Source organism: Oncorhynchus mykiss, chromosome 18 (assembly GCF_057628025.1).
Source record: "Oncorhynchus mykiss isolate SJ-2025 chromosome 18, ASM5762802v1, whole genome shotgun sequence".
NCBI classification, from domain to species: Eukaryota; Metazoa; Chordata; class Actinopteri; order Salmoniformes; family Salmonidae; genus Oncorhynchus; species Oncorhynchus mykiss.
In genome coordinates, this window is record NC_143039.1 from 19,657,888 (window position 1) to 19,677,500 (window position 19,613).

Below are 19,613 nucleotides of genomic sequence, written 5' to 3' on the forward strand. Positions count from 1 at the left end.
CAAACACTGTCCTCTGATATTGATGGAGGATATACACAAACACTGTCCTCTGATATTGATGGAGGATATACACAAACACTGTCCTCTGATATTGATGCAATAACAGAGTTTTTCTTTGGAACCATCTTTATTAGAACAAAGTTCTAAAGGGGAAAGAGGGTGAGTCTATCCCAAACGCACTTTACGACTGTTGACGAAGTCCGACACCTTCACCATCCCATCACGCGCCTTCCTGAGAGACAGACAGACAGTCAGAGATACACACATTTTGTGCGAAGTCAATTTTGTTTCTCACACCTGTGTCTCCTGGTACTTGAGAGCTTTTGTTTTCACTGTGTAGCTGCTGTGTAATTGTTGTGTAGTTGTTGTGTCTCTGTTAAGTTGTTGTGTAGTTGTTTTGCAGCTGTGTAGTTTTTTTGTTGCTGTGTTGTTGTATAGCTGTGTAGCTGTGTTGTTTTTCGTGTAGTTGTGTAACTGTTCAACTCACGCCTGAGCCTCCAAGTAGGTAATGGTTCGGTCTATCTGGGCCTGGGACACCTCTTTGTCCACCGCTGCCAGGTAGGAGTAAAGGAAGCGGAAGGTCTCGAAGGGGACGCAGGCGTCTGGGGGCTTACACGAGCTGTCTGAGTTCAGGATGTACAGCGCGTGGGTCATGGCGTTCTTGATCGTCTGCCAGAGAGAAGTCAGTGGTCACCAAGATAACGGGCCGAAAGGTCATTTGATAATGTCTGTATGTTATTAAGTGTGTGTGTGTGTGTGCAACATGCATGCATGAGTGTATGCTTGCATGCATGCACAACATCATATGTACCCCTCCCAGATAGCTGCAGCACAGGGCGAAGAATTTTATCCAGTCGAGTTGGTCTCCGAAGCAGCCCACTGTCATGATGTGTCTGAGAAGGTCGTCAGCCAATCCTAACGACCGCCACAGCTTGCTCACCTCCTTCTTACTGACTGTGCCATTCTTATGTAGCTGGGAAGGGGAAGGGGGGAGAGAAGGGGGTAGGGAGACGGGGACAGAGAGAGAGGGTTCACGTTTATGTGTGTGTGTGTGTGCACACGCGTGAGTCATGTCTAGCTGTGGTGTGTTTGTGTGTGTGGCCCGGTACCTTTTCATGCATTGTGGTGAGTACCTCAGGTGTGAGGTCCATGGTGTTGGGGGTTACCACTTTGTCTGGTGTCCTGTTCACAGGTAACGTCTTCCCCTGGACCAGAGCACTGAAGTACCTGTAGCAGACATGCATACCAGCACAATACTGGGTTTAATACAGCAGAGCAGGAATCCTGGTCTTGGAGGACTGTAGTGAATGTATGCAGGCATATTATCAACACAGTTCAGCTACAACTGACCTTAGATCAGTGGACTTTGTCCCCTATAGGCCCTGGTCAAAAGTAGTGCACTATGTAATGAATAGGGTTCCATTTGGGAAGCAGATGAGGTCAAGGGCCAACTTTCATCCTTCTCCTCTCAGAAGCTACAATACTAAACTGACCTTGGATCAGTGGCTAGGCATAACTTCAAGCTACTCACAGTGTGGCCCATTCCAGCAGGTCTTCAGGTTGTGTCCGGATGGCGTCCTTGGTGAACTGCTTCAGAATGCCGGGGAGCTCTGGAGGGATGACCACTGTTTTACCTGTGTGAGACATTCTAAACCCAGAATGGGAACCAGAGGCAACAAAAACACCTGTATGATGAAAAGAAAATGGTATTTTAACCTCATTCTTGCAATATCTGCCTGACTCTAAAATAAAAATGTTATAGGCCCAATGCAGTCATTTTTAAGTCAATATCAAATAAATGATTGTTAACAATGAAGTACCGTACTGTAATAGATTTATATTAAAATCAGCCGAAGGGTTTTTATTTATTTTAAATATTTTCTACATGTAGAATAATAGTGAAAACATAAAAACTATGAAATAACACATATGGAATCGTATAGTAACCAAAAAAATGTAAAACAAATCAAAATGTATTTTATATTTGAGAATCTTCAAATAGCCACCCTTTGCCTTGACAGCTTTGCACATTCTTGGCATTCTCTCAACCAGTTTCACCTGGAATGCTTTTCCAACAGTCTTGAAGGAGTTCACACATATGCTGAGCACTTGTTGGCTGCTTTTCCTTCACTCAGCGGTCCGACTTATCCCAAACCATCTCAATTTGTTTGAGGTCGGGGGATTGTGGAGGCCAGGTCATCTGATGCAGCACTCCATCACTCTCCTTCTTGGTAAAATAGCCCTTACACAGCCTGGAGGTGTGTTGGGTCATTGTCCTGTTGATAAACAAATGATAGTCCCACTAAGCCCAAACCAGATGGGATGGCGTATTGCTGCAGAATGCTGTGGTAGCCATGCTGGTTAAGTGTGTCACCACCAAAGCACCCTCACACTATAACACCTCCTCCTCCATGCTTTACGGTGGGAAATACACATGCAGAGATCATCCGTTCACCCACACAGCGTCTCACAAAGACACGGCGGTTGGAACCAAAAATCTCCAATTTGGACACCAGACTAAAGGACACATTTCCACCAGTCTAATGTGCTCGTGTTTCTTGGCCCAAGCTCTTGGTTGGTGTCCTTTACTAGTGGTTTCTTTGCAGCAGTCTCCTGTGAACAGTTGATGTTGAGATGTGTCTGTTACTTGAACTCTGTGAAGCATTTATTAGGACAGCAATTTCTGAGGCTGGTAACTCTAATAAACTCTGCAGCAGAGGTAACTCTGGGTCTTCCTTTCCTGTGGCAGTCCTCATGAGAGCCAATTTCATCATAGCGCTTGATGGTTTTTGCGACTGCACTTGAAGAAACTTTCAAAGTTCTTGAAATATTCTGTATTGTCTGACCTACATGTCAAGAATGATGGACTGTCGTTTCTCTTTGCTTATTTGAACTGTTCTTGCCATAATATGGACTTGGTCTTTTACCAAATAGGGCTATCTTCTGTATACCACCCATACCATGTCACAACACAACTGGTTGGCTCAAATGCATTAAGAAGGAAAGAAATTCCACAAATTAACTTTAAGAAGGCACACCTGTTAATTGAAATGCATTACAGGTGACGACCTCATGAAGCTGGTTGAGAGAATGCCAAGAGTGTGCAAAGCTGTAATCAGGGAAAAGGGTGGCTATTTGAATCTCAAATATAAAATATATTTTGATTTGTTAAATACTTTTTGGTTACTACATGATTCCATGTGTGTTATTTCATAGTTTTGATGTCTTCACTATTATTCTACAACGTAGAAAATGTTAAGAATAAAGAAAAACCCTTGAATGAGTCGGTGTTCTAAAAGTTTTGACTGGTAGTGTGGCTTTTTACCAAGAAAAAACATTTTAAAAGCAAGAATTTAGCTAGGAATGTCTGAGTGGGGAGGGTAACGCTGAATAGTGAGGTTTGGAACTCCCGCATGATGATGTCAACATGGAAAACCGAAACTCACGCCTATGCAAACCACCTGATTAGAAGGTCCTATGTAGATTGTTATATTCAATAAGCAACTATCAGGAAATAACACTGATACAAAAAAATCTCACTTTTACAGTGTTAGTTTCATCAGCTGTTGTACATGATTATATAAAATACAGGAAAACTGAATTTGGACTGCACTGGGACTTTTAAATGGCAGGCCTATAGCCCACTAATAACTGTGGATTAATTTATGAAAACCATGTAAATCAATTAAATAATTCACCTGTAAAAGACGGTGCAGTTCTCTGCGCTTGATCAGACGACGTAAACGCTGTGAAAGCGGGAAGAACAGTAGCAGGTGATGCGCCGGTTATTTTGTATCAGTTTGTGATTCCCGCGTAACAGACGGCAATTGTGACGTCACAGTGTGTGAGTCCTGGGTGTGTGTGAAATGAAAAATAACAAATGTCCGCACTGGGGCGACATTTTCTCATGTTTTATCATTTGCAGCTCTCGACAGACATTTCTGGGACATTTTCGCAGTAGAATAGTAGTTGATCTATACGAGACGATAGTTTACCTTGAGTCATTCTACCTATAATCGAATAGTAGGGCTATATAACTTTCCTAAGATAAATTAGTTAAACTAAAAGTGATATCCGATATGCCAACATTCCCTTTTATCTTTTATATTTGACAGACATAAATCATCATGTACATCCATATTATAAAGCAGTGATAGATTTAATTAAAAAGGCAAAATGTAGAAGGGAAGGGAGAGATAGATGGGGCACGTGTGTGTGCGCCTGCTTGCTTGCATTTGTGTGAGTCACAGGAGGTTGGTGGCACCTTAGATGGGGAGGACGGGCTTGTGGTAATGGCTGGAGCTGAGTCAGTGGCGATTTTAGCATGTAAATCATGGTGGGGCAAAATCTCCAAACCAATTTTAGATGCATACCAGCAAAGCCACTACACAACACTAAACAATATATTAATTACACAATAACGGTGACAAACAGAGCCCACAAAATGTTAGGGCCTACATAAAGCTGTCCCGACACGGAGCTTTGTTTTCAGCACCACGGAGTGAATCCTTACCACCGCTACACCTGGCTATCAGTGGAGCCTTGTCTGGCAGCGAAATAGTTAATTCAGCCCCATTTACTACCTTTTATCAAACATAGCTGATATGGCTGACTTGCTTAATCAAATGTGGTTTCTACTGACAACAGAGATGTAAAAACTATGGCATAAGGGAACGACAAACGGATAAGAGGCAATCCCTAATTTTGATAAAGACATTAATGAACGAGCTAGGACGGACGTAGTCAATATAACTATTTGTTCAACACTTTTGAAATGTACAGCGCCAGAATTCAGAACATGGGCCGTTCTTACAGTATTCTCCCTGTACACCAAGTCAGAACCAAAGGATAAATAGATGGGGCATATAAGCAGCAAATGAAAGAACTTGCAATATTCAATAATTACATTTCTCTAAAACAGGCTATAGTCTACATGTGCAACACCAAGTCAGAACAGTAGGCAAAGTTATGAGGGGGAAAGGGACCAAATCATTAGGGTGAGACACATCGGCTACTAACAGCTTACGACACAACATACACTTAGTATTACTCTCTTAGGAAATCTGAAAAAAAAGGTTGAATCATGACGACGTCAGTGATCTTCATGTCGAAACTGTCACACCCTGATCTGTTTCACCTGTCTTGTGCTTATCTCCACCCCCCTCCACCATCTTCCCCACTATCCCCTGTGTATTTATACCTGTGTTTTCTGTTTGTCTGTTGCCAGTTTGCCTTGTCCCATCAAGCCTACCAGCGGTTTTCCCCTACTCCTGTTTTTCTCTCTTGTCCCTGTTTTCTAGTTTTCCCGGTTTTGACCATTCTACCGGCCCTGAGCCTGCCTGCCGTTCTGTACCTTTCGGACTCTGCTCTGGATTACTGACCTCTGCCGGCCCTGAGCCTGCCTGCCGTTCTGTACCTTTCGGACTCTGCTCTGGATTACTGACCTCTGCCGGCCCTGAGCCTGCCTGCCGTTCTGTACCTTTCGGACTCTGCTCTGGATTACTGACCTCTGCCTGCCCTGAGCCTGCCTGCCGTTCTGTACCTTTCGGACTCTGCTCTGGATTACTGACCTCTGCCTGCCCTGAGCATGCCTGCCGTTCTGTACCTTTCGGACTCTGCTCTGGATTACTGACCTCTGCCTGCCCTGAGCCTGCCTGCCGTTCTGTACCTTTCGGGCTCTGCTCTGGATTACTGACCTCTGCCTGTCCTTGACTTGTCGTTTGCCTGCCCCGTTTTTGTAATAAAGTTTTGTTACTTCGAACTGTCTGCATCTCGGTCTGATCTAGAAAGAGGCCGGAGTTCCCGACTTGTAATTCCGAGTTGGATGACTGTTCAAAACATTTTTTTCCCTGTCGGAGCTCGTTTTTTCCAAGTTCCAAGTTGTCTTGAACTCACTGAAGTCTGAGATTTCCCAGTTCCAGTTGTTTAGAACACGGCTTAAGTCATGCTGGATTGACAGCATAGCCAATGTATTCAACCTTTTCTGGCCCAAGGCATGTGAATGTTTATCCATTTAAGCTTGGAAAAGAGACCCTTAAACCCAAACTTGGACCACACTCTCACTCCACTGAATAGCAGGCTAGTGATTGCTTTCCAACACTTACAGTTAGCCACTGATTCATTCCAAACCACTCATTGTTGAATTGGCTGATGAGCACCGATACATTTTATCTATCATTTCTCTTCATATGACAAGGATGGAAAAGGATTTGCCAGTAGATTGTCGACTTGATTCATGATGATGACTGCTTGTCCAGCTTGCTAGCTAAGATTTTGAAAGTATGTTGCCATGATCAGTCAAATCAAATCTACGATAGATATAACGTGATTTGACGTCATTTTATCTGTGGCCGGTAACCTTGAGCCTTCTTGGATGGGCACTTCTAATGTAAATCTATGGCAGCACCCAAGGGGCTTGAATTTTCGAGCTCTCCCCATAGATTTTGCAGTGACGTTGTCCCCATGAGTGATAGAACACTGAGCCAATCACGGCGCAACTACAGAACATTACCAACCCCTACACTCCATATTTTCGTTGGCTGCCCCACCACAACAGAAAGCACTGAGCTAGACTGAAACACCTGCATTTTGAGCTGCTTTACTCAAGAAAGCAAAACAGAGACCATGTTTGTATGCGGCTCTATAAAGTCAATGATTAAAAAAAAACTTATTTTAGCTAAACAGGTGGGGCTCTTCCCCACCTGCCCTAAAGGACCGGTTGCCACTGAGTGGTATGTTATCAAATACATCAAACACTTGGTTTCCAAGGTTTCCAGGTGTTTGATGCCATTCCATTAGCTCCATTCCAGCCATTATTATAAGCCGCCCCCCCCTCTGCAGCCTCCAATGGTGTGTGTGTGTGTGTGTGTATGTGTGTGTGTGTGTTTGTGTGTGTGTGGAGATGAGAGGGAGGTTTGGTCTGTTGTTGGGAGGCGATAACAGTAGGTTACACAACCACAGCGGGCGACACATTGATGCTGCGGGTGTCACGGTTAATTGAGTGATGTCACCGGGAACGGTGTTTTTTTCTAGATAGGCGGTTACTGCTTTTATAAATAAGAGGAGGCTGGCTGGTGATGCAATAACCAAAGGGTAGCTTCTCTAGGCTATGCGATCAGCATCAAATATAGGCAGCTTGACCCCATTAAGATAGCCCCCTCTTCTCTAATCTGGGAAGAACAAAGCAAACCATGATGTTGCCATCGTCCTTGGTATGTGAAGACTGGTGGATGAATGACGGCATAGATCGAGCGCATTGATTTTATAGTGCCTACCAGGGAATAAGGGAAAGCCCCTCCTACAGCACAGCGATGATGTTCTTCTTGAATCACTTCAGGCAACGTATGTAGTCTATACTACGGGCCTGCCTCGCCTCCGGTTGCACGCGCCGTGCATGGACAGGCTCGGGACTGTCGGTGCTCATGCAGTCAGCTGAGCCCGAGCCATCTGCACCGGGTGCGTTTCGGTATAACGCTATTGTTAGATTGGTCGGTAGGTCGGTTGTAGTTGGCTAGTAATGGAGCATGCTGCACGAGCTTTCGCCTCGGTTTTCGGTAGGCCTACTAGTCAACTACTGAACAAAAGCGCGCAAGGCGATACCGTGGGATATGATGTGATGTGATGCCGCGCAGGATCACGGTGACAGTAGCGGAGGAACGGGAATGCGCGCGACTACGGACGAGAATCGCTGCTAGGATACAGAAGAGAACATGGGGACGGGGCCGCGCGATGACTGACTGACTTTCTCCCGGTAACGACCATCTCTGCATACCGAGGGGTTCAAAAAAGAAGAAAAAAAAAGAACCGGCCAGCCTCTCGTTGAAGGCGTGGAGGATCTATCGGAGAGGATGAATCCCGGGGACCCTGCCCAAACCGGACCCGGTGAAGCCGGTCAGGACGGGTTGGCCAAAGCAGGTGGGCAGGCTGGGTGTTAACGGCATCCCGTGCCGAGATCGATAATGGGTGAAAAGGCTAAACCGGAGGGATTGGTCACAGCTGCCTGGCCCCGGGTATGGGTGGATGTAGCCTATCGTTACCGTGCAGGAATGTGCCTGTCCGTTACCGTGAGAAATAGCATTGGCAGAGCTGTATATTCAGCCCATTATAGAATTTGACTATTTCACCGCAGCGTGCATGGTCAGGGAGGACGAAGCATATACGTTGAGTTTTTGGTCAGTTTGTGTGATTGAGGATCCATCATGATCACTTGCTTTGGCGATGTAAACATGTTTCCCATGCCAATAAAGCCTATTTAATTGAATTGAGAGAGAGACAGAAAGAGAGAGGGAGAGAGAGAGAGAGAGAGGGAGGGAGTACAGTAGCAGCATTGCCTATATATGTTCTATGTAGCTTGCAGCATTTGATCCGCGGTGTTATAAAACGATATCAATACAGACACACCCACATAATCTATGTGAACGTTTATTTGACCGTATTCTGTCTCGCGTTGATCTTTATACAATCCACAAACGGCCGAGCACAGGCCCGAGGCTTTTCGCCGTGATGTTAAATCGTCAGCACTTCCATTCATTCTCCCTGTGTGTGTAGTAAGCATGTACAGCTGCTATAGGCCACTGTATCGGAGCAAACATGTTACCGCAGCTGTGTGTGGAGTAAGACACTAGCTACCGTTACACACGCACACACACACACACCCACACACACACACACACACACACACACATGATGATTATGCATGACTATCAGACATGAAATAAGGTGTGTGTGTGTGTGTGTGTGCGCTCTCTCTAGTGAGCATGGATGGCAGAGGTCCCAACTGGTCCACAGGGCTGCATCTAGTCTAAACAGGGGTCCTCTCCTAGTTTCCTCTCCTTTATCTACACTGATCTGAAGACACTGGACAACACACTGTGGTGGATGCCTCATCCCCTTGATTGGCCAAAAGGAGAGGACTACAGCCTAGTGAGGAATATAAGGGCTATGTCTCAATACTCTTAAATTGTTTCTTCTTCATGCCTCTTTTCGTCCATGATATTTTCTCCTTCATCAGAACTGACCTGAAAAACACAGGATGGGTGAAAGCAACATTGTTTCACGTCAGATGGAGGAAAATAGATATTGAGAGGGAAAGGACTTAAGACTATTGAGATGCATCCCAGTAGGCTGTCTCATCCTAAGGGCTGGAAAGACATGGAGAGAAGGGAGGGAGAGGTTGTCACAGCGCGCCTGTGATCTGCTTCCCGGCTGCTACTCGCAACGATCAGTGAAGGGTTCCTCTTAATTTCTCTTCATTCCTCCTCTTCCTCTCAACGCTTCTCCCCCTCTCCCTCCCCTCCTCTCTCCCCCTCTTCCTCCTAAGGTTATCATTGGTCCCTGTGCTGGGAATATTCAAACACAGCGGTGTGTTAATGCCCTGTTTATGCTCAGGATTAGGTGTCTCTCCCACTGAGATGGATAAACCTGCCTCAGTACAGACAGACACACACACACACACACTACATCAATAGACCGGCACAGAGGGGCCTACTCACCTTGGATACCGGGATTGCATCCCAAATGGCACCCCATTCCCTTTTATAGTGCACTACCTTTGACCAGGGCCTATAGGGCTCTCATCAAAAGTAGTGCACTATATAGGGAATAAGGTGCCATTTGGGATGCAGGCCCAAATGATTTTTTTGGTGCATACTCCCCTTGCTCAGTCCTCTGTGCCTTTAGCATGCTAGTGTAATAATCATGCTGGTGATATTAATTCATGGTGAATGAGTGCCATTATGGCCCATTCCTAGATGACTGACACACACACACACACACACAGTATATATACTGTATATTACATGACCAAAAGTATGTGGACACCTGCTCCTCGAAAATCTCATTCCAAAATCATGGGCATTAATATGGAGTTGGTCCCCCCTTTGCTGCTCCCACAGCCTCCACTCTTCTGGGAAGGCGTTCCACTGTGTTAGAACACTGCTATGGGGACTTGCTTCCATTCAGCCACAAGAACATTATTGAGGTCGGGCACTGATGTTGGACGATTAGGCCTGGCTCGCAGTCGGAGTTCCAATTCATCCCTAAGGTGTTCGATGGAGTTGAGGTCAGGTTTCTATGCAGGCCAGTCAAGTTCTTCCACACCAATCTCAACAAACCATTTCTGTATGGACCTCGCTTTGTGCCCGGGGGCATTGTCATGCTGAAACAGGAACGGGCCGTCCCCAATCTGTTGCCACAAAGTTGGAAGCACAGAATTGTCTAGAATATCAATGTATGCTGTCGCGTTAAGATTTCCCTTCACTGGAACTAAGGGGCCTAGCCTGAACTGTGAAAAACATCCCCAGAACATTATTCCTGACACTATGCATTTGGGCAGGTCATGTTTTCCTGGCATTGCTTTCTACTTTTTAACCCAAAAACATGAGGCATGTTGCTTTTCCTGACTTGTCTACGAGAGGGAGGGGCTACAGGTTAGCAAAGAGTTAAGTTTTATTAGAAATGAAGAACAAGTGTGTAAGACCAGATACACAAACAGACAGGAGAGAGTACGAGGAGCCATGAAGAGAAGTGTCCAGATTCCGTACAGCAGAGCAAAAAAACCCAAAACAAACCAAAGAAATACTTGGCATTGAGCATGGTGATCTTAGGCTGGTGTGGGACTGTCCGCCATGAAACCCATTCATGAAGTTCCCGACAAACAGTTATTGTGCTGACGTTGCTTCCAGAGGTAGTTTGGAACTCGGTAGTGTTGCAACTGAGGACAGATGATTTTTACACACTTCAGCACTCCGCGGTCCCGTTCTCTGAGCTTGTGTGGCCGACCACTTTGCGGCTGAGCCGTTGTTGATCCTAGAAGTTTACACTTCACAATAACAGCACTGACAATTGACCGGGGCAGGTGGTATCCTATCACGGTGCCACGTTGAAAGTCACTGAGCTGTTCAGGAAGGCCATTCTACTGCCAATGTTTGTCTATGGAGATTGCATGGCGGTGTGCTACATTTTATACACCTGTCAGCAACGGGTGTGGCTGTATTAGCCAAATCCACTAATTAGATGGTGTGTCCACATACTTTTGTATATACAGTGTATATAGAGCATTCAGAGCCTCTCTGTCTGGGGGTACACTATGGTGGTGATGAATGCACTGCAGTGTTGTCTATAAACTGCTTAGGAATAGTGTGTGTGTGTGTGTGTGTGTGTGTGTGTCTGTGTGCTTTATTCTCAATCTCGTAGTGTAGTTGTAATCTGTGTTGCGGTGGTGCGCTGTCTGTGGCCTGGCCTGCTCTTTCGTGTGACCAGCCTGGTCTGTTTAGCCGTGTGTGTGTCAGATTCTCTGTCAGATACACAGAGTAGTAGTAATCCGCCTTCGGCTGCACACCGTCTGGCTGTCTGTCGGCGTGCGGTGTGTGTGTGGTTGTACAAGCAATGCTCTTTTAGTCTTGCAGGGTAAACATCTGGCAGCACGGTTACAGGGCCAGCGTGACTAAGCGTTAGCACCTGCCGTTTTCAGAGGGGAATAGAAAACATAGAAATGCAAAGATGAAGATATGAAACAGTCCTGTTAATCTTCCACTTTACCTGAAGATGTTAAATCCTGCCCTGTCTGCCTGTTTTATGGAACTTATTGGTGTGTGTGATGTTTCCAGTCACCGGCTGGCAGCCGCAGGGAGTTATTAGTCTTGGTGTGTGTGTGTTTGCATGTGTACGTGTGTATGTATGTGTGTGTGCGTATCGATGTGTGTGATAAACAGCGCGTCGGTTGGTTTGGTACAATTATTTTATTTCTACTTCCTGCCACTCCCTGGAGTTCTGTGTTACAGGAAGTTTGGAGTGCCACGCTTCCTGTCACATTGGTTTCCTCTTCCTGTCCTTCACTCCTTCATGTTCATTTCTTTGTGCTTCCTCTTTCCATCGTTTTCATGGGTGAATTCACAATCGATATGGAGAAGCCAAAACGTCTGTAACACACATGTACGCACAAAGGCGTGCACATACACACACACACACACACACATAAACCTTTCAACAAACAACATTCAGCAAGCTATTTCCTCCATTCTGTCACAAAATGTTTCATCACAATGACGTTCAATGACATTCTAATGTGGACTAGAATGTTATTGTCTTGGACACACACACACACACACACACACACACACACACACACACACACCTATATGCACACACACACACACACAGACCTACATACACACACACAAACAACTACACACACATAGATACACACACACACACATACACACACACACACACCTATATACACACACACACCTACACACACACACATGCACACACATACACACACAACTACACACACACATACACACCACACCTACACACACACACATGCACACACATACACACACAACTACACACACACATACACACCACACCTACACACACACACCTACTATACATACACACACACAACTACACACACACACACATGCATACACACACACGTGATGGTTTGCTTGCAGAGCAGATAAACAGTATACAGTGAGAGAATAACCTCTTAGTGACGTGGAGAGGTCAGCTAGACCCCTTGAGCTACATACTCTTCCCTCCCTCCCTCCCTCCCTCCCTCCCTCCCTCCCTCCCTCCCTCCCTCCCTCCCTCCCTCCCTCCCTCCCTCCCTCCAACGTTGCCCTTCATCCCTTTCTCTCTGTCATCCATTGCTACCCCTACCCTTTCCAAATACTGTACACACACACACAGCCTGAGGAAAGGCAGGTGAGAAGGTTTGTCCCTTCACTCTACTTCCTCTGGTACTGTATGGGAGACTGCAGAACCACACACACACACACACACACACACACACACACGCATGCACACACGCGCGCGCACACACACAGAAACACACACACGCGCACGCACACGCGCTCACACACACATACACAGACAGACGCACACAGACACACACAGACACACACGCACACGCACACAAGTGCTCCAGCTTACACTAACACAGACACATGTCCCCTCTGCAAACATCCCCCCTACCTCTGTCCCTGCCCTATGCCCCAGTGCCCCAGCTGTTCTAGTCAGGATTATACCCACATCAGATTACACTAACAGGCCTAAACACCAGATGGGTTTTGTCTGCTGTCTACATGCTGTCACAGCAACCTATACACACCACATATACACAATCACAACACACACACATTTATTTACAGTCATTTAATGTGATAGTGTCATGACAGCCTGCTGCTCAAACCCGAGTTCTTTTTCTCCCTCTGTTTCCAGGGGAGATTGTTGTTGATGTGGCTGTTCATTTGTGATCGAGGAACTAAGTAGTGTTTACAGGGATATTTGAAATGTAACTGTCTGTCTATATCACCTTGTCTGCCCCTCCTCATTCTCTTTTCTCTCTGTCTCCCCCTCTCCTCCCTCTCTCTCTTCTCTCCCTCACCCTCTCCTCCCTCTCTCTCTTCTCTCCCTCTCCCCCTCCTCCCTCTCTCTCTTCTCTCCCTCTCCTCCCCTCTCTCTTCTCTCCCTCTCCCCCTCCTCCCTCTCTCTTCTCTCCCTCTCCCCCTCCTCCCTCTCTCTCTTCTCTCCCTCTCCTCCCCTCTCTCTTCTCTCCCTCTCCCCCTCCTCCCTCTCTCTCTTCTCTCCCTCTCCTCCCCTCTCTCTTCTCTCCCTCTCCCCCTCCCCCCTCTCTCTCTTCTCTCCCTCTCCCCCTCCTCCCTCTCTCTCTTCTCTCCCTGTCCTCCCCTCTCTCTTCTCTCCCTCTCCCCCTCCTCCCTCTCTCTCTTCTCTCCCTCACCCCCTCCTCCCTCTCTCTCTTCTCTCCCTTTCCCCCTCCTCCCTCTCTCTCTGCTCTCCCTATCCCCCTCCTCCCTCTCTCTCTTCTCTCCCTCACCCCCTCCTCCCTCTCTCTCTTCTCTCCCTTTCCCCCTCCTCCGTCTCTCTCTTCTCTAACTCACCCCTTCCTCCCTCTATCTCTTCTCTCCCTCTTCTCCCTCTCTCTCTTCTCTCCCTCTCCCCCTCCTCCCTCTCACTCTTCTCTCCCTCTCCCTCTCCCCCTCCTCCCGTTCTCTCTTCTCTCCCTCTCCTCTCTCTCTCTCTTCTCTCACCCTCCTCCCTCTCTCTCTTCTCTCCCTCTCCCCCTCCTCCCTCTCTCTCTTCTCTCCCTCTCCCCCTCCTCCCTCTCTCTCTCCTCTAGGGGGTGCGCAGGGGGAGGGGGTGAGAGCGGTGGATGTGCTGACAGTTCTGAGGGAAAAAGTGGCCTTTGTTTCAGGTGAGTTGAGTACGGCCCTGTCCCATTTTGTTCCCTAGTCTCTTTTCCAAGCTCCCTCTATCCCCTTGCTCCATTTCGTTCCCTTGTTACGTTCCCTTGTCCCTTCACCTAACTCCTTACCCTTGTCCGACCAAGCCCCTCCCCTAGGCTGACACGGTATATGTCCTAGTTGAGTGTCTTGGTTCAAAACCTCTCTGGTAATGATGTGTTATGTTGCTTTTTGATGATGTCACTGTCCCAGGGGGGAGGGACAAGAGAGGCGGGCCCATCCTCACCTTCCCAGCGCGGACCAATCATGACCGAGTGAAACAGGAGGATCTAAGCAGACTGGTCACCTATCTGTCCACCATACCCAGGTAACATTCCTTCTATCACTTTATCTCTCTATGTGTCCACCATACCCAGGTAACACTCCTTCTATCACTTTATCTCTCTATGTGTCCATCATACCCAGGTAACACTCCTTCTATCACTTTATCTCTCTATGTGTCCATCATACCCAGGTAACACTCCTTCTATCACTTTATCTCTCTATGTGTCCATCATACCCAGGTAACACTCCTTCTATCACTTTATCTCTCTATGTGTCCATCATACCCAGGTAACACTCCTTCTATCACTTTATCTCTCTATGTGTCCATCATACCCAGGTAACACTCCTTCTATCACTTTATCTCTCTATCTGTCCATCATACCCAATTAACACTCCTTCTATCACTTTATCTCTCTATCTGTCCATCATACCCAGGTAACACTCCTTCTATCACTTTATCTCTCTATCTGTCCATCATACCCAGGTAACACTATCACTCAGTTATTCTACCTCTCCATCTCTATAACTCTATAGCATCATCCCTGTATCACGCCGTCAGTGTATTATCTCTATAGCATCATCCCTGTATCACACCGTCAGTGTATTATCTCTATACCATCATCCCTGTATCACACTGTCAGTGTATTATCTCTATAGCATCATCTCTGTGTCACACTGTCAGTGTATTATCTCTATAGCATCATCCCTGTATCACACTGTCAGTGTATTATCTCTATACCATCATCCCTGTATCACACTGTCAGTGTATTATCTCTATAGCATCATCCCTGTATCACACTGTCAGTGTATTATCTCTATAGCATCATCTCTGTATCACACCGTCAGTGTATTATCTCTATACCATCATCCCTGTATCACACCGTCAGTGTATTATCTCTATAGCATCATCCTTGTATCACACTGTCAGTGTATTATCTCTATAGCATCATCCCTGTATCACACTGTCAGTGTATTATCTCTATAGCATCATCCCTGTATCACACTGTCAGTGTATTATCTCTATACCATCATCCCTGTATCACACTGTCAGTGTATTATCTCTATAGCATCATCCCTGTATCACACTGTCAGTGTATTATCTCTATAGCATCATCCCTGTATCACACTGTCAGTGTATTATCTCTATAGCATCATCCCTGTATCACACTGTCAGCGTATTATCTCTATAGCATCATCCCTGTATCACACCGTCAGTGTATTATCTCTATAGCATCATCCCTGTATCACACCGTCAGTGTATTATCTCTATAGCATCATCCCTGTATCACACCATCAGTGTATTATCTCTATAGCATCATCCCTGTATCACACTGTCAGTGTATGATCTCTATAGCATCATCCCTGTATCACACCGTCAGTGTATTATCTATATAGCATCATCCCTGTATCACACCATCAGTGTATTATCTCTATAGCATCATCCCTGTATCACACCATCAGTGTATTATCTCTATAGCATCATCCCTGTATCACACTGTCAGTGTATTATCTCTATAGCATCATCCCTGTATCACACCATCAGTGTATTATCTCTATACCATCATCCCTGTATCACACTGTCAGTGTATTATCTCTATAGCATCGCTCTTCCTGACCCCCTCCATCTCCTCTCCCATCCTCTCTCTTCTCAGTGATGACGTGCGTGCCAGGGGCTTCACGGTGGTCGTAGACATGCGTGGTTCTAAGTGGGAGAGCGTCAAGCCGTTGCTACGGACACTCCAGGAGGGGTTCTCCGCCCACATTCACACGGCCCTCATCATCAAACCAGACACCTTCTGGCAGAAACACAAGACCAACCTGGGCAGCGCCAAACTCACCTTTGAGGTGTGTGTATGTGTGGAGTGCCTCTGTGTATTGTTCCTAACTATAATTGATCAATTTCTCTAATCTCTCTCTCTTTCTGTCTCAATCCTCGTGCCCCACCCCCTCTCTCTTCCCTCTCCCCTTGTCTTTTTCCCCATCTCCCTCCCTCTTTCACCTCTCACTCTCTTTCTCCCTCTCCATCTCTCTTTCCCCCTCTCTTTCTCTCTTTCCTCTCTCCCTCTCTCTTTCCCCCTCTCTTTCTCTCTCTTTCCTCTCTCCCTCTCTCTTTCCCCCTCTCTTTCTGTCTCTTTCCCCCTCTCCCTCTCTCTGTTCCTCTCTCACTCTCTTTCCCCCTCTCCCTCTCTCTTTCCCCCTCTCCTCTCTCTTACCCCCTCTCCCTCTCTCTTTCCCCCTCTGCCTCTCTCTGTTCCTCTCTCCCTCTCTCTTTCCCCTCTCCCTCTCTCTGTTCCTCTCTCCCTCTCTCTTTGCCCCTATCTCTTACCCCTCTCCCTCTCTTACCCCTCTCCCTCTCTCTGTTCCTCTCTCCCTCTCTCTTTGCCCCTATCTCTTACCCCTCTCTCTCTCTTTCCCCCTCTCCCTCTCGCTTTCCTTTCTCCCTCTCTTTCCTCTCTCCCTCTCTCTTTCCTCTCTCTTTCTCTCTTTCCCCTCTCCCTCCAGACCAGTCTAGTGTCGGTGGAGGGCCTGTCCAAGCTGGTGGACCCGTCCCAGCTGACCTCTGACCTGTGCGGTTCTTTGGAGTATGACCATGTGGAGTGGACAGAGCTACGGCTGGGCCTGGAAGAGTTCTCAGGGGCTGCTGGGCAACTGCTGGCCCAGCTAGAGCAGCTGGAGGCTGGGCTGACCCGCGTAGGCGAGCCCCAGGGCGTGGATGAGGCCCGCAAGTAAGACAGATGCAGATGTGTATGTGTGTGGCTGGTGCAGTAAGCTATGTTTTTGTGTGTGTGTGTTCAAGCTGTGTGTGCGTGTGTGTGTGTTTGACCAGGCTGCTAGAGGAGCATGGCCGACTACGTACCACCGTTGCCACGGCTCCCATCGATGCCATCGACCGTGAGGGGCGGAGCTTGCTCCAGCGCATGCGGCTTGGCCCTGCCCACAGCGGTGAAGCCCCTAGCGACGTGCCCAGCAGTAACCAAGGTTACGGAAGCTGGTTGTCGGGCGGGGCTGATTTCCAGAGTGTAGCTCCGAAGGTGGCCGCCCTGCTGGAGAGGCTGCAGACTGCCAGGACACACCTGCAGCAGAGCTGGACTGAACGGAAAGCACACCTAGACCAGACCTTACAGCTGCATCTATACGAACAGGACGCTGCCAAGGTGTGTGTTTATGGGTGGGGAAAGAGTGTGTGTGTGTGTGTGTGTGTGTATTTGTGTGTATGTGTGGGAGTCAGAGGGAGAGAGAAGAAGAGACAAAGGTATACGTCTCCCTGTGGTGGTACAGTTTAGAGCCCGCTGGTAGTGACCATCTGTTGTCTGAATGAACAGCAGTGGTGGAGACAGCAGGTCGATTGGCAGACAACCCTCCCTTTTTCTCCCTCCCCCTCTCTTTCTCTCTCTCTCCCGTTCTCCATTATTCTGTACATGTCTAAATAGATGAAGTGTGTGTGTGTGTGTGTGTGTGTGTGTGTGTGTGTGTGTGTGTGTGTGTGTGTGTGTGTGTGTGTGTGTGTGTGTGTGTGTGTGTGTCTGTGTGTGTGTGTGTGTGTGTGTGTGTGTGCGTGCGTGCGTGTGTGTGCGCGTGCGTGCGTGTGTGTGTGCGTGCCTGTGCGTGCGTGCGTGTGGATGTGTAACCCTCTGTGTGTGTGTGTGTTGTAGATGTCCGAGTGGATAGCCCACAGTAAGGATCTGTTCCTGCAGAGTCAGACAGAGGTTGGCCTCAACCACCAGCATGCCCTGGAACTCCAGACCCAGCACCAGCACTTCACCATCAACTCTATGGTACAGACATTCTGTTACCCTTTATCATCAACTCTATGGTAACGACATTCTGTTACCCTTTATCATCAACTCTATGGTACAGACATTCTGTTACACTTTATCATCAACTCTATGGTACAGACATTCTGTTACCCTTTATCATCAACTCTATGGTACAGACATTCTGTTACCCTTTATCATCAACTCTATGGTACAGACATTCTGTTACCCTTGATCATGAACTCTATGGTACAGACATTCTGTTACCCTTTATCATCAACTCTATGGTACAGACATTCTGTTACCCTTTATCATCAACTCTATGGTACAGACATTCTGTTACCCTTTATCATCAACTCTATGACTCGACTCTCTTCTCTGTATACATCAATGAGGTCGCTCTTGCTGCTGGTGAGTCTCTGATCCACCTCTACGCAGACGACACCATTCTGTATACTTCCGGCCCTTCTTTGGACACTGTGTTAACAACCCTCCAGGCAAGCTTCAATGCCATACAACTCTCCTTCCGTGGCCTCCAACTGCTCTTAAATACAAGTAAAACTAAATGCATGCTCTTCAACCGATCACTACCTGCACCTACCCGCCTGTCCAACATCACTACTCTGGACGGCTCTGACTTAGAATACGTGGACAACTACAAATACTTAGGTGTCTGGTTAGACTGTAAACTCTCCTTCCAGACCCATATCAAACATCTCCAATCCAAAGTTAAATCTAGAATTGGCTTCCTATTTCGCAACAAAGCATCCTTCACTCATGCTGCCAAACATACCCTTGTAAAACTGACCATCCTACCAATCCTCGACTTTGGCGATGTAATTTACAAAATAGCCTCCAATACCCTACTCAACAAACTGGATGCAGTCTATCACAGTGCAATCCGTTTTGTCACCAAAGCCCCATATACTACCCACCATTGCGACCTGTACGCTCTCGTTGGCTGGCCCTCGCTTCATACTCGTCGCCAAACCCACTGGCTCCATGTCATCTACAAGACCCTGCTAGGTAAAGTCCCCCCTTATCTCAGCTCGCTGGTCACCATAGCATCTCCCACCTGTAGCACACGCTCCAGCAGGTATATCTCTCTAGTCACCCCCAAAACCAATTCTTTCTTTGGCCGCCTCTCTTTCCAGTTCTCTGCTGCCAATGACTGGAACGAACTACAAAAATCTCTGAAACTGGAAACACTTATCTCCCTCACTAGCTTTAAGCACCAACTGTCAGAGCAGCTCACAGATTACTGCACCTGTACATAGCCCACATATAATTTAGCCCTATCAACTACCTCTTTCCCAACTGTATT

The 19,613-nt window shown here is 47.1% G+C and overlaps 2 protein-coding genes across 2 annotated transcripts in view; one reads left to right on the top strand and one right to left on the bottom strand.

The window, feature by feature from the left end:
• Positions 1–108: 108 nt before the first annotated feature.
• LOC110539058 (ropporin-1) lies at positions 109–3,731 on the bottom strand. The gene is made up of 6 exons (XM_090207649.1): positions 3,699–3,731; positions 1,532–1,685; positions 1,110–1,227; positions 812–973; positions 488–669; positions 109–232 (listed from the first exon to the last, which is right to left on the bottom strand). Exons 2-6 carry the CDS (start codon positions 1,645–1,647, stop codon positions 166–168), a joined length of 645 nt encoding a protein of 214 aa, XP_090063775.1. The 5' UTR covers positions 1,648–1,685; positions 3,699–3,731; the 3' UTR covers positions 109–165.
• Positions 3,732–6,943: 3,212 nt separating this feature from the next.
• The window catches only part of LOC110527243 (kalirin), a 59,624-nt gene continuing 46,954 nt past the window's right edge, over positions 6,944–19,613 (top strand). The window contains 7 exon segments of the mRNA XM_090207650.1: positions 6,944–7,914; positions 14,147–14,221; positions 14,463–14,577; positions 16,187–16,379; positions 17,037–17,260; positions 17,362–17,689; positions 18,188–18,310. Of these exon segments, the coding sequence (XP_090063776.1) occupies positions 7,848–7,914; positions 14,147–14,221; positions 14,463–14,577; positions 16,187–16,379; positions 17,037–17,260; positions 17,362–17,689; positions 18,188–18,310 (1,125 nt within the window). The 5' untranslated portion in view covers positions 6,944–7,847.

What these genes read in the sequence shown, in the direction of transcription:
- LOC110539058 (XM_090207649.1), bottom strand. Translation starts at nt 1,647, where the DNA reads ATGTCTCACACAGGTAAAACAGTGGTCATCCCTCCAGAGCTCCCCGGC. An exon ending in TCACCACAATGCATGAAAAG is followed by an intron (nt 974 to 1,109) that starts GTACCGGGCCAC and finishes TCCCCTTCCCAG; the next exon opens with CTACATAAGAATGGCACAGT. An exon ending in ACCTACTTGGAGGCTCAGGC is followed by an intron (nt 233 to 487) that starts GTGAGTTGAACA and finishes TCTGTCTCTCAG; the next exon opens with GAAGGCGCGTGATGGGATGG.